The sequence below is a fragment of the Perissodus microlepis genome, chromosome 7 (genome assembly GCF_051167445.1).
Source record: "Perissodus microlepis isolate ML-2025 ecotype Zambia chromosome 7, ASM5116744v1, whole genome shotgun sequence".
Taxonomy (NCBI): domain Eukaryota; kingdom Metazoa; phylum Chordata; class Actinopteri; order Cichliformes; family Cichlidae; genus Perissodus; species Perissodus microlepis.
Genome location: NC_140467.1, coordinates 26,826,591 through 26,841,970, shown reverse-complemented (window position 1 = coordinate 26,841,970; position 15,380 = coordinate 26,826,591). Strand labels below are relative to the sequence as shown.

Below are 15,380 nucleotides of genomic sequence, written 5' to 3'. Positions count from 1 at the left end.
ATATGATTTCATGATGTTCAGCTTCGTGTCTTTCATAACTCTGACTCCGGGTCATCGTGTGTGTGTGTGTGTGTGTGGGGGGGGGGGGGGGGGGGGGATCACGCGCCTCAGTTTATGAACTCTTTCAAGGTGCAGACAGATGAAGCCGAGAGGTGGCGCCAGAGTGCCGCCGGACTGAAGCCATATAAGCCCAGGAGAAGAAGAATCATCATCACCATAATGTCTTCCGCGGAGTCTGCGAGTCTGGGCCGAGCCCTGTGCATCATCACCGGGGCCTCCAGGGGCTTCGGCCGGGCAGTGGCCCGGGAGCTGTCACGGCTGGTGACGCCGGGCTCCGGACTCGTGCTGGCGGCTCGCTCCGGTGAGGACCTCCATGATGTGCGGGCAGAGCTGGCCGCCTCAGAGGCGGGCCGAGCCGGGCTCAGGGTGGAGAGCGTAGTGGCTGACGTGGGTCGGACGGAGGGGCTGGAGGCAATTATCAGAGCCGCGAAAGACGCGCTTATCGAGCAGGTGGATCACGTGATGCTGGTCAACAACGCAGGTGAGGACGGGCTGCGTGGAGTCACGTGTGTTTAGTGTGTGTTTGGCAGAAAGTCGTCATCATCATAATAATAATTATTATTATTATTATTACACGGCTGTGCTGCTCAGTGATGTCTGAAGAGGAGGCACCTGTAACGCCCTCACTTCGTCCAATCAGATGCGCAGCCTGTCTCGCTGCCTATGGTAAATTAGCTCAGTGACTTGGAAGAAAAAAAAAATCAGTTTTATAAATTAAATGTTTGTTTTTGGAAGTGAAGTTCTTCTTCTGTGGTCTGCGGTTTAGATGACGTGACCAACACGTTTGTATCTGTTTGTAGTTAATATTTCATGAATGCCTTAAATGTGAGGGAATGGAATTCAAACCTCCAGTGAGGAGCCAAATTCAGGGAGGAGGACTGTAGCTGTGTCCCGAAACGTCGGCTGCATCCTTCGGAGGACCCGGCCTTCGCGGTCTATGTGGGCCGGGTCCTTCAAAGACCAAGAAGGCCGGAAGTGCAAGGCTGTGAAATGGGACGGTCTAGCCTTCAGATTTGCGTCACTGCTGTGTCGGTGGAGTTTAATTTACTCGTCCGTCTGCTCCTTGCTATCTAAAATATAACAGGACACTGGCGTAAATTCTCGACCGTCTCACACTTCTGTTTAATCAGTTTTCTGTTTAACGTTTATTCAGCTGTGTGAAAATCCCGGAGGAACCCACCCGATGGATTAATAAAGTTTTATATAATCTAATAACTTTGATCTCAGCCAAACCGATTTACTCCGGAACAAATAAAACACCAAAAAAGGAAAACAATTACATTTTTAAGTTATCCGAGTGACTTATATCACGTTTAACCTGAGTTGCGAAAGAGCGGGGGTCTGAAAACCAGGGGCGGAGCGTGGGGGTGGCTTACTGGGCTTAAGCCCGGGTTGTTTTGTCAGAAGCCCGGGGTCTTTTGGAGTGTGTAGTGGTTCGAATTTTGAGGAAGAGACATACGACTGGAAGTCCATAGTGGGTCAACACAAATTATTTTATTAAAACACACAGTACAGTGTGGGAAGAAACTTGCAACAGCAACCTTACAATCTTCCTCGAGCAGACCGCTCCCCATCCTTATATTACCCTGATGACATCAGTTAGATCTTACTGGAAATGATAACAGTTCAAAAAGTTCTCCTTATATAGACATCCGATACTACTTTAGAGACAAACAAGTGTGTGATATGTTGTGCAATTTTGTGAGACTGTGTGTCCAACCGAGAGATTGTCCTGAGACGACCTCCCTGTTCTTAATACGTGCGGGTGTGAACGTGCGTACTTTCCATGACTCTCTATGTGCATGTTGGTGTGGGCCTGAATATGTGTGTAAGTGAATGTAGAAGGCCCTACTGGACCCACAGCTTCGAGAGGTGTGAATACAATAATATGGATACCATTTGCAACAGCTTAAGCAGATAGAAAGAATGATAGAGAACAACAATAGACTAATTAAAGTGATGATAAACTGTACTAATAAAGTAACGATGAAACAATGACAGTGCATGTAAGTGATAACAAAGTGACCGTAAAATAACATGTTTTTCTTGACAAGTGTAATTTGTTTCATAGTTAGATGTCTGGCTGACAACTGTATAAAACAAAAAGTACACACAATATTCGAAGCACATAGTGCACACTGTGGGAATTTACGACTGTGCGTGAATCCCCCCTGATATTGGTATGATCCGAGCTCAGGCACTAAGCGACTGAGCGAGAGGGCGGGGCAGCTGCTGCCTGTGAGTGCGCTGTTGGAGAAACGGAGCCAGCCATACTAAGGAGAGCTTAAGTTCGACCAAGTACCAAAGCAAATCATTCGTACTGTACAAACAGAGGTGGAAAGAGTACTAAAATATTTTACTCAAATAAAAGTACTATTACTTTGCTGAAATTTTACTCAAGTACAAGTAAAATTACCTGTCTAAAAATTTACTCAAGTAAAAGTAAAAAGTAGCTCATTTAAAATTTACTCAGAGTAAAAGTTACATAGTTACTTTTTTGTCAGCAGGAGGACAGCCTCTTCTGAGTAGTGCAAAAAAGACAATGGGATAAATCTCAACGTAGTTGTTTTTTAATTAAAAGAAAAACTTTACAAATTAAAGCGCAGTGGCAGTTAAACTGCAAGTCTATACATCAAAATGGATAATGGTCACCAAACCAACCAACCAAACTGTCAAAACCATATAATTCTTTTACATGTGAATGTGTTTTAAACTGTCAAATAAGAGAACAAGTACTGAATTGAGCTGTACGGCAGCTGCTGTAAAAATGTGTTTTAATTTTTTAAACTTGGCCCTGCTCTGTTAATTTTGAGGAGCAATTAAATTCAATAAAACTTTATTGATCCTGAAGGTTGACCCCGAAGGAAATTGGGTTAAGGTTGCCGACCTTTGCCAGCGTCATCTTACCCTCCGACCATACATACATTACACAAACATCACATGGGGAAGACAGGTCAGAGAGGTATAACGATGGAAAATGCACCACGTGAGGAAAGATAAGGAGAAAAAAATAAGTCCCCCTAGACTGAGCTCCAACAGGGAGATCAGTTTGAGAACAGAAAAAAAACACCTCTGCACATAGCACATGTTATTCTTTTGCCTGCAGTGTGAACATATGTGGGTTAAGTAAGAAAGTAGCCGCTTCTGTCTTCTGTCTAATTTAACTAATTTTTTTTTAAATAAATTATTATTATTAACAAACAGGAAAAGTGAACACATTTTCTTTTGGCAATTTACCAATCAAGTAAAAATATTTTAAGTTGCGTGGACAACAACGTGCCCAATAACAGCTTATGTCTTAACTTAATGTGATTAACTTGAGCACAGCCTTTTTTGCTAAAATAAATGTACAAGTTTCATTTAACTTACCTCTACATGCTTGCGCAGGTTTGATGTGGAATTTTTAAAAGCTGCTAACTCGGTCTCTCTGGGCAAACACAGCTTACACTGCATAATAAAGCTGTTGCCTTTCTTGCACTTGAAGCCGAAATGGTCCCTTAAATACGGCCAGGGGTTCACATCGGTTTCTTCGAGTTCAGGGTCAGCAGAATTCGATGGGGTTTCTTTTTTCGCTGGATCCGTACCACCGATGTCAGACTCCATTTTTTTCGTGACCCAACGCTAATTTGTTCTACTACCCATCATTCCCTGCAGTATTTCCGAAGCGCAATGTTGGGGTTTTTGTTTTTTTTTTTTTTTGTTCTTTTAATTTACTCTTTTAATTTACTCAGTAACGGGTGTGATTGAAAATGTAGCGAAGTACAATACTTTTTAAAAAAAATATACTTAAGTAAAAGTAAAATTACCGACTTGGAAAATGACTTTTAAAAAGTACAAATACACAAAAAAACTACTCAATTACAGTAACGCAAGTAAATGTAATTCGTTACTTTCCACCTTTGCGTACAAATAATGTAAATATGACGGTGTATCACGAAAGATTGATATCAAACTGATCACTTGACCAATATTACGTTACTTGCTCTTCAAGTGAATCAACAAATGGCGAAATGAAAAGCCGAACAAATGCTATTTTTTTTAGAGAGTCTTAGCTTGCGTGTGTTTATTTCATATTTTCAGTTCTTACCCTCCCCGACTAAATAGGTTTCAGTTATGTACTGAAATATAAGAATGGACATTAGAGGGTTCTTTCAAAGAAAAAACTCAGGTAAATGTTATTTTATATATTATGCTTTGTATGTTGTTCAGTATATTTCTATGCAAAACAAGAGGGATTTCAGTACACAGCAGGATATTCACATTTGTAACCAGATATTTACATACACTTTACTGTACAACATCAATTTAGAGTAAACTTTTGTTTTAGATAAATATTGAAATATATTTTGAATTAGTTAAATGTCAGAATAAAGAGAGACAGAGCTGTCTATTTTTTATCACTTTGATCAAATTTAGGAGTACATATACACTAAGTTTATTGTTAATTAATAAGAAAACTCCAGACGATTCCATTCTGAGCTGAAGAAGCTTCTGATAGGTTAGTAGAGTCCATGTGAGTAAATTGGTGGCACAGCTGTGGATGCATATAAGGCAAAACACAGAGCCTGTTTCTTTGAAATGGGAAAATCAAGAGATGTCAACCAAAACACCAGAAAAAGAACTGTGGAGCTCCATAAGTGTGGCTCAATTTGAATACAATTTGGTGCCATTTGCAATTAAGAAATACAGATAGTTTCTCTCTTTACTCTTAAATGTAACAAATATGTTTTTTTATATTTATCAATCTAAAAAAAATAAACATTTAGTCTGATTTGATGTTACAATTAAAAAAGTGTTTGTGTTTTGATCTGAAGAGGGTGTAAATATCTGGTTTCCACTGTATATTTGATGATTGTCAGCACAAAGAGGGAGAGAGAGGAGCAGAGAGGGAGATGGAGAATGAGGACAGAACAGAGAGGGAACAAGAGCAGGTGAGACACACATGTTAGTCAAATGGTTGTTTACCAAAAGTATCACCGTATCATAGGTCCTCATGTATCTTGTACCTAGTGTTTCTTTTTAGGTTTGCTATTTTTCAAATTCTACATTTATTAAGTTATGCAGGCTTGTTTGCACAACAAGGCTAAATAATTATATAAACTTTTCTCAATCTAAATAGTGGACTTTGGGTAGAATTAAAAAAAAACAAGTGTAGTGCAGGTCTATGATGATTTTCAGTGCTACTATCATCTAGTTCTGATTCTGGTTCTGTCTTGGTTAAGTCCTCAGTAGTCCTGATTTTGAACTGTTGTAGTCCTGTTTTAATTCCGGATCAGTTCTGGGTCTGGTTGAATTGGGGTTTAGTCCTCGTGTCTTGATACAGCCCAACTTTGTTCTGCCTTGCTGCTTAATTAAAAAACTAGTTTAAGGTGTCCTGCACATGTGATATATTTTTTTTCCTATATGAAGTCATTCTTTTTTGAACAAAACTCAAAACAGAGCCTATTAATCTTTCAGTCATTTCTAACCCCCCCCCCCAAAAAAAAAAAAAAAATCCCACATGCATACTACCCTTTAGGGCTAAGCCCCGGGTGTTTCAAATGTCTGGCTCCGCCTCTGCTGAAAACGATGAAGACTGGAGTCCGCTGCTCTCGCCGGCTGGAGTGACCATTGAACCCCCCCCCCCGGCTTGCTATCGAGCTGGTGGGTAACAGACGTCTCCGAAAACGTCGGCACACTTTTGCAAATATGCGATGTCTTGATAAACCAAGCAGATATTTGTAATTTACACAGCTACTTTCTCGCCTTAAAATATGTTAAAAGTTTATTTTGTGGCCCAGAAAGATTAATAAGAGTAATTTTAAAACTTAGTAGCGGCCGCCATTGTTGGCAGCTGAAATTTGGCTGGGCCGCGCTATGAATTCTGGGATATGGTGGGCCACGAAGGACACACCCGACCCATCCTTCAAATTCGGGGAAATGAAGGACTCATTTGTCGGCTGCATTTGAAGGAGTTGACGAATTGGGACAGCCTTCGTCGCCTGGCTGTGACGTAATCGGCCTTCAAATGCGGCCTCCGGAGGATGCAGCCGACGTTTTGGGACACAGCTGGGGCATAATCAGGAAGTGATGATTACTGGATGCTTTTTTTTTTTTAATGAACTTTATTTAGAACAATAACAATGACAGTCTCAAAGAGACAAGCGACATATTGAATCATTCAGAACAGAATCACACCTCCTTTTTCTTTTCTCCCAATCAGAGGAATACACATCACTGCCACAGTGCAGTTGGTACACCACAATGAAATCGACAATAACTGAAAGTAAACATACACATAGATAGATAGATAGACAGATATACACACATCTATCTATCTGTCTATCTATCTGGTGCAACGATACACAAAATTCACGGTTCGGTTCGATACTTTGGTGTCACGGTTCGATATTTTTTCGATACAAAAAAAATGTTCGTGCCTTTTTAATTTGTCATTTATTAAAATTATAAATATATATTGTAACTCAAAAGTACAGTTTTTAAATTTAATGTTGCTGAAACAAAAAAGTAATAAAAAAAATATCTGCAGGGCTCGCAAAATTTCAAAATCCCTGGTACCCCTTCGGGCAGAGACTCTTCAGTTTTTGGTAGCCCAAAATAAATTTAAGTAGCCCGAATAAAAAAAGAGAGCAACTTTTTGATTGATGTTTTGTTTTCTGTTTTGTTTCCTTTACAATATTATACATTAAAGTATAATATTGTAAACAGGGCTCTAGAGTGCGACCAATTTGGTCGCAAATACGACCAAATTTTTCAGTGGTGCGACTAAAAAAAAATATTTGGTTGCACCTGTGCGACCAACTGTTCGGGTAGCAAAAAAAAAAAAAAAAATCTGCAACCTTCCCTGTGGTCAACAACAGACACACATTATGCCCCTATCGTGGACTAAACCAATCAGAGATAGTAAGGGGCGGGATCTCTCTGATTGGCCGTGGTCCAGTTGAAAGTGCAGGTGGAAGTGGGAGGTGAGTAGCTTGAATAAAGCGATATCAATTCATTAAATCCTGAATCGACTTTTAAATATAACTGTGTTTTGCCAGAAACGCCAGATTCTCAGATCAAAGCTCACAAAACCATTTCAACAACAACCAAACAGCAAATGAGAGCAGGTACACGGATTCCACACAAAGACGTAAACACGGAGCAGAACCGACGCATCAGAATCAGCTTTGTCTTTCTCGGCTTTCTCACCCGACGGCCCGTAGACGGACACGCTGTCGGAGCTTAGCGATTCTGATGCGCCGGTCCGCGCTGTGATTACGTCTTTTTGCGCTGATTGTGAGCTGCAGGTTTTGTCTCTCTCCAACCAAAATTCACCGAGCCAGCAGCAAAAGAAGCAGCAAACTGCGCTTCACATTTGATCAATGTCGTCATGAATTTTGCTGTTTTGCTTCCACGACTATTAAAATCACACTTCATGCACAGCTAGCTCTCTCTCTATCTCTCTCTGTACTTCAAGAACAGTTTCCCGTCTCCAATCTCTGTTTTCTGTATTATTCATTCGCTTATTACCCACCAGTCTACCGTTGTTTACAGCGCTGTCGGCTGCTGTCTTTTTCTTTTCTTTTTCTTTTTTTCACTTAAATGACCTCGGACAAGAAAGCCTATTTTTTTCTGTTGTTCAATACTGAAGAAATTTAAACTTTATATGCAGAACATTGTAGAATATTTTTAAGGTTATCTGCTATAAAAAGCCAGACCAGGAAAATCTCCTTCATGTTTTTCTGTGTTTTATTCTCAGTTACTTTCACACAAAGGCATCTGCTGTGATGTTCACAATTCTGATGAAGTCAGTACTGATAAATGATCAGAATTATAATATTTCTGACTGTCTGAGGCTAAGTTGAATCGAATCGGGACTTTGAAAACCGGAATCGAATGGATTATAGAAATCAGTGATGATACCCAGCCCTAGTGAGCAGCTCAGGCACGACAGAAGTGGATGTAGCTGTAATAGGAAAAGAACTATTGCTAACTTTTCTGTTAAGTTAAGGCCTGATCCTTCTAAAATTCATAGCCAGTGCTCTGACACGGTGTCATCAATCTTTGAATGCTGAAAAAGCACAGTGTATCCAGAAAAACACATTATATTATATAAATTATTATAAAATTTGTGTGCACCTAACTTTTGTGCGGGTACGCCTAACTTTTTAAAGTTAGGCGTACCGGTACGCCCATGGCAAAAAGTTAGTCTAGAGCCCTGGTAAAGGAAACAAACCATTAATCAAAAAATTGTTGAAACACAAATTACAACATTGTATAAAACTTACAATCATCAACTCAAATACTTGGTTCTAATTGAACATAAATTTCTATGAACTTGTAAGAACTGTGTAGAACATGAATCAGTCTGTGTCAGATCCTGAATTTGAAATTTCCACTGAAGTCACGGGTAAGATGCAAGTGGAACCAAGATCGAGGCCATTTGCTTTTTGAAGTTTGCAAAGACTGCTAAATTGTGCCAGTGGTAGTTCACTCTTTGCAACATAGTACGCTGGTCTAAACAGATTTTCAGGTTTATTTTTAGTATGTTATTTGCAATTGGTGTTTGTTCTGGGAAAGATATTGCAGACTGAGCAATAATGCATTTCTTGCATTTCTCATGGGTTCTAATGGGGGCCTTTCTTAAAATTACTGGTCCCAGTAACAAAGGCGCTTGTCGACTCAGAAATCGAGGGAAAACCAACGACACACCCGGCAGAACATTATGTTATTTACACGGGTGCACATAAGTGGTCCGCATGTGCGCATTCGCTGTCAAAATAAAAGACGCGCACCAGATAAGAAGTTGCAACGCGCGTTTGCGTCCATATAAAAGGCACTGTTTTTGTCCGCTAGAGTGGGATTTTCACGGCACATTCTGCACCACACCTCTGTGCGTTCATCATTTGTTTGAAGCCAGCTCACCTCCTGCAACTACTTTTCCGAGAATACGAGCTTCTTTTGTGGTTCGGACTCCTTCTGACATTTCTTTGGAGGTGGAGGAAAACCAAAGTAATTGCTTAAAGGAGCTTGCTTCTTCGACATCTTTAAGAGTTCTAAACAAATGTCTGTCCTCCTCCACAAAATCTTATGTACGCAAACACGCGTTGCAACTTCTTATCTTGTGCGCGTTTTTTATTTTGACAGCGAATGCGCACCTGCGGGCTACTTATGTGCACCCCTGGTTATTTAGCTCGTCATATTGCAGCCACAGAAATTCTTTTGTCCATGAAACCATAAAGCTGCACTTTCTTTTTGCCTTATAGTCTGATTTGTCATAACTTTTCCGTTTTGTGGTAAGCTTTTCTTTGGCTGTCACTTCTTCACGCTGACCTGTCTTATTTGGCTCAGCAGAACTAAAATATATATCCTGCTGCTTTTACACACGCACTCACATAACGCTCAGCGATTCTCTGCGTGATCAACCTCTCACATGTTTAAGCTTGCTGCGGGAGATTTCACTTGTTATGTTTGCATAGTAAGCTAACGATTGATAAGATGATGTCAGAGGAATTGGTGCGCAAATTATCGTCACTCACCAATCAGTGCTGTCGCTCTCTATACACAGTTCGCGCGATTGCAAAGTGAAAGCAAAAAAACAAGCGCAAATTCAAACGCGATTTCAATATGTCACATATTGACAGTGGCTCACCGATGCCAATGACATAATTACCCAGCTACATTTCCGAAAGAATGCAAAAGCATTGACATATATTTTTCCTTCCTACGATAGCCCAACGGGCACGGCAGCGATAGATTTTGGTAGCCCGACTGGAAAAATCACTAGCCCCGGGACGTCGGGCTAGCGATTTTGCGAGCCCTGTATCTGATTGAGGAATCACTCATCTTTGGAAAAGAGAGTTTATTACAGAGAAATGGCTCTTTCCAAAATAAAAGCTATACTATACGCTTCTTCTGGGCTATATTCTCAGCAGCATATTAAACATCCCCATAAGGAGAATCATGTGGGCTGTCTAAATGACTCGGGTAAAGTTTGTAGCATGCGTGCTTGTTGTTTTTGTCTGCTTCCACTTGTCTTTCAACTAGGATGCTGTCGGAGTAAATGTGCAGTCATATTCCTTGTGTTCCCACTAGTGCTGTCAGCATTAATCTCGTTGAAATGACGTTAACGCCACAACACTGCAAATCTCCGTTAATGAGCTACCGCGAATCGCCCCGTGCGTGGGGCTGGATGGCCAACACGTTAACGAGCTAACTGCGCTAACACACTAGTTCCCACCAATGTAATTGAGCATTGCGTGGCACATCCAACATACTGTTTTACTTTAGTCCATGACGCGCTTACCTTCAGGGTCATACGTCACATGAAAACCAAAATAGTTCCAAACGCCACATCTGAATGAGGGTGGGGGAGGTTCAATTTGCCATGTTGCAAGGAGAGCTTAACTTCTGTCTCGCCAGCTTGCCCTGCGCTCAGTGAATCTGCGTTTGACTACTCCGCCTAGGCTGCACTGTCGAGCGCAGATCCACTGAGCGCTCAACACAGACAGCATTGTCAGAAGGAAAGTTGATAAAATTAATTAAAAATTTTGTATTGTTCAATACATATGCGTACCGAACCAAAAGCACTGTATCGAACGGTTCAATAAATATAAAAGAATGGGGAAAAACAAGGAACAGAAATAAAGGAGACAAGGGGATCATAAAATCTCTAAAAGTGAGGTTCCATAAACAAGACGCATAACTTAAATAAGGGGCTAAGAAAAATCAAACTCTTCTAAAAATCTATGCAGTTTGATTGCTTGGGGCTTATTTATTAGCTTAAGAGATTTACGGAACAGGGAGAGTTCGTTTTTAAGAGCAGGCCATGAAGGGGGGGATTTAGCATACCGGCATTTATGAATGTAATACTTTGTTAACTTAAAAACTCACTATTTTTGTCCTTAAGGATTACTCCAATTTGAATATTTTGAAAAGCCCAAAAATCAATATTTCCATACTGGGACAATATTAGGACATGGAGAGATTTCCATAAATTCTGGATTGTCACCCATCCATAGAACATGTGCTCTGTTGTTTTACAAATATAACAGTTGTCTAACACAAATTTAAATCTGTCTCTCATAAATTCATTGGAGGGGTAAATATTTTTTGTAGTTCTAAAATGGACTTCTTTAAATTTGGGGGGAATTGGAAATTTTAAATATTTGGTTCTGATCAACGAGATCTCAGATTTGTTATAATCTAAACTGATTATTGCATTTTTCATTAACCAAGTCAAGACCATCTAGTTTAATTTTATGTAAATTTGGAGTCGGTATATTTGAAAAATTGTTCTTTATCGTATTTACAAGGACTATTGGGATATTCTGTGAAACCTTTTTATAGAGCTCGAACGAGCAACTCATGTCATATTTCTCATTAAGCCTGTTTAATTCAAGTATATCTCCATTTTCATCCATTATGTGTCACAGACCAAATTTGTTTTGTCATCCATTCTTCCACAAACATAGATTTCCCCTGATTCAATATCACCCTATTATTCCACAATGGAACGTTGTGGGGACTAAAGTTATGTTTAAACATTAATTTCCAATTTAACAAAACTTGTTGATGAAATTTGGAAAGTTACTTTAGAAATTTCAAAATCACATACTAAAAGGAATTGGATTCCCCCAACTTTGTTGAAAATAAGAGATGGTATCAAGAACCAGATCTCATTATCATTTTTTAAGAAAGATCGGAGCCAATTAATCTTTAAAATGCCATTCATTATTTCAAAATTGATTGCTTTTAAACCCCCCTCTTCATAGTCTTTTATCAAGTCCCTGTTATGATTACTGGATGCTAAAGGGTGGAATGTTGGGGGGATTCTGTAAGTTTTTGCTTCTTCCTAATCACTTTTTTTGAACATGTCGTTATTGATTTTGTTTGCTTTTTTTTTTTTTTTTTTTTTTTTTTTATTAAAAAAAATCCAAAATAATCCAAATGAATTTTAATGTTTCTGCTTCCTGATGTTTTAATGCATGAACTCTTTAAACCTCTGTGATTCATACTGGTTTCACCTCTGACCTTCATTACCTCACCCCCTCCAGCCTCTCTGGGTGACGTGTCACGCTTCGCTGTGAGTTTCAGCGACCTCGCCGAGGTGGACTCGTACCTGTCGCTGAACGTGAGCTCCGCCTGGTGCCTCACCGCCCAGGTGCTGCAGGCATTCCCGCAGCGCCCGGGTCTGAGGCGCACCGTGGTGAACATCAGCTCACTCTGCGCCATCAAGCCTTTCCCATCCTGGGCGCTCTACTGCACTGGGAAGGCTGCCCGGGACATGATGTTCCAGGTGCTGGCACTGGAGGAGCCGGACGTCCGGGTGCTCAGCTATTCACCAGGTGAGGCAGGGGGCGTGGCCTGCTGAGCTGGTTCGGTTTTCCTTGTAAAGACAAGAAGCTCACTGAAGGCAAAATACTTCAGATGTGAGTATGGAGGGCTGAAAGGGTCAAAATTCAAATCAAACTGAAGGATGTGAGGACAGAGATTACAAATGTGGGTTTAATAAAATACTTCCATGGCTTTTAGCTGAATAGTAATAAAAATAAAATTAAGACTGTAAACAAAATAAAATGAATTCATTGTGAAAAAGGACAAAATTAAAATTTTAAAATAAGTTTTAAATGTTTTTAAATGTCGTTTTTTTTTTTTTTTTTTTTTTTTTTTGAAAGCGGTTTAGTTTTGACCTCTCTGGCCTGCCATACCAGACCGAGCTGAAGAAATCTGTCATAATGATTCATTAGCCATGCTGAGCAGTAGCAGGCTTCATGCTGTCCATGTCATCACTTCTTGTTTTGTGACCGCTCCACTCCAGGACCGCTGGATACGGCCATGCAGGTGGAGGCTCGCTCCAGGTCAGCTGACCCCAGCATCAGGAAGTTCTTTAGTGACCAGTTCGCCGAAGGCAAGCTGCTGAGCTGTGAGGCGTCCTGCGCCAAGCTGATGAAACTGCTTCTGGAGGACAGCTACACCTCCGGTGCTCACGTTGATGTCTACGACCTGTAGACTCAGAGCAGGTAGCACAGGTGCGTCCCGCTGCTCTGCTTCACTATAACCTGAGGTCAGGTGGAACGTCTAAATGCGGAGGTCAGAAAGAGCTTCAGTAAAACAGTGAAAAGTTCAGGGAAGAAAATAAACAGGAAGAAGATAAAGCTTCTACAAAATTAAAATGTTGGGCTGAATAAACACTGTCACGTTGCCCACGTGCTGGCTGCGTGTGTGGTTTCTGAGCAAAATGTTCAGTTTTTTCTTTTTTGTTGTTGTTGTTGTTGTTGTTTTTTCCTTGATTTTTATTTTATTTTTTTCTTTTAGCCCACAGTTTCCTGATGACATCGGCGCAGACCCTAACGTAAGCTCGGGTCGACCCATACACATTCCAGACTGTATTAAAAAGATGGCAACAGCATGACCTCAGCAGAGGGCGCTGATATCTCATGCTGGTTCCCTGTGATGATCTCATCACATCTTGATTCCCGTGCTGTGTTGAAGCCGTTTTCAGGTGCCTTACTTGTTAAAGAGCTTTAAGTGGATCCGTTTGGTGTTCGTGCTGCTTGGTGCATCTGACATGTAACTTCTTTTGTGATGAGGTCACTTTTGTAAACTTGATATTGGTCAAGTTAGAAATAAATCTGAGAGCAGCTGTGTGGTCAGTTTGTGTGTTGTTGTTTTTTTGTTTGTTTTTGTTTGTTTGTTTTTTGTTTTGTTTTGTTTGTTTTTTTGTTTGTAATTTATGGAAGAAAACAAACAAACTCTTTATTCAGACAGCATCACACAAACAGGAAGAGATCAAATCCTGAGGTTAACAGCAGAGATGCAGCCCTTGACCCCACTCACCTTCACGCTCAACTACAGCAGGTGAGTGCAGGTACTTTTAACACGACCGAGAACAGGAATGGCTGCAGCTCAGGTGTTCTCCACCTCCTCGTTGTCATTACAGGACGAAAAAGATGATGAATGAGTCGTCTTGAGATGGTAGCAAAGCTGGGCTTAAGTCTGACTAGGGTTTTTAGCTGGGAGCACTTCCTGTCACCTGTTCACAGCTGTGACTGTACTTTGTCTTCCCAGCAGAGTTATTCCACTTTGATCACTATATTCTCTGCTCCAAACTAACCTTTGACCTCAGTGTGACTGCAAAGCATGACTGTCAGCTGACTGATGTCCTGTGTGTGACCCACACACAGTGTGTGCGTTGGTCGGGTCACACAGGACTCTCCATAAAGAAACTAATAATGGAAAATTTCATTTTAAAATAAAAATACAAAATAAGAATAAATAATTTAAAAAATAAAGAGCCATGTGGAAGCCTGAAACGATTTATCGAGTAATACAGTTTTACACAGAAACACTGAGAACACCACAGCGGCAGTGGTGAGGACTCTGGCACAGTTTAACGTGGAGGCAAAGTCTGTTTACACACCAAAGAGCAAAGAGGCGGAGCTCAGGCAGAGTGAAAGAAAACAGCAGCTGTTCCTGTGACCACCATTAAACCCTTTACTGAGAGACAGCTGCAGGAGCGCCCGACCAACAAACTTTGACACAGTTTGTTTCACACAGAGACAAATCTGCTCCAGAAGTTTTATTGAAATCTGGAGATGAGCTGTGAACTTAGTCTGATGCATGTTTAAATCATAGAGCCATCATATTTTAAATGGAAGCGAACAAGGGTGAGTCTAAAGGAGGGTGTGGGGTGTACTAGACCAGATTAATTTGAATGCTTTGTAACATTTTTCAGATTAAAAGTGGAAAAAATATATAATATTGTATTGTTTTGAGAAACCTAAAAAATAAAAGCTTTTTTTCACAAGACAATAAAAATTAATATGAGCTAGTAAAACTGTGAGCTACTGACCGGAAGGATTTTAGGTTAAACACTGAATTATTCATGTCTACACCATCACAACAGAAACTTGCCTCCTATTAACATAAGAAAGCCTTCCAAGATGAGAAAAGGTACATTTTAATGGCCTAGTTAAGGTTGTATATATATCTTATTATATATTTTGCATTTAAGTCGATGTTTAATTAAATTAAATTTTAATCCGAAACAGATTAAAATTAAAACAATTTTTCATAGATATTGTTTACAGTTAAACTTTAAAACATTGCCGTTTTTAAAATAGAAAAAAAGAGCAGTTCATTCCTTTTTTTTTTTTTTTTTTTTCTCCTTTTAATGTTTATTATTCCTCATTAAGAAGACAAAAGTGTTCCTTATCCAATTACTTCATTACCAAAATAATCGATAGCTGCAGACCTCCAACATCACAAAGTCTCTCTGATGCCTTCTCCGAGGGCAAACCGCTGACCAAGCTGCTCCTGAACATCTGCCCAGGTGA

At 40.2% G+C, this 15,380-nt stretch overlaps 1 protein-coding gene across 1 annotated transcript; it reads left to right on the top strand.

The window, feature by feature from the left end:
• The first annotated feature begins 176 nt into the window (after nt 1-176).
• LOC146383224 (sepiapterin reductase-like) lies at nt 177-13,697 on the top strand. The gene is made up of 4 exons (XM_084934459.1): nt 177-541; nt 12,099-12,389; nt 12,863-13,073; nt 13,360-13,697. The coding sequence occupies exons 1-3, from the start codon at nt 220-222 to the stop codon at nt 13,051-13,053; spliced, it is 804 nt and encodes a 267-aa protein (XP_084790585.1). The 5' UTR covers nt 177-219; the 3' UTR covers nt 13,054-13,073; nt 13,360-13,697.
• Nucleotides 13,698-15,380: the final 1,683 nt, after the last annotated feature.

Bases quoted from the DNA above. Each gene is read 5' to 3' on its own strand.
- LOC146383224 (XM_084934459.1), top strand. From the start codon at position 220: ATGTCTTCCGCGGAGTCTGCGAGTCTGGGCCGAGCCCTGTGCATCATC. The intron at 542-12,098 runs GTGAGGACGGGC...CACCCCCTCCAG, and splicing joins GATGCTGGTCAACAACGCAG to CCTCTCTGGGTGACGTGTCA. The intron at 12,390-12,862 runs GTGAGGCAGGGG...GCTCCACTCCAG, and splicing joins GGTGCTCAGCTATTCACCAG to GACCGCTGGATACGGCCATG.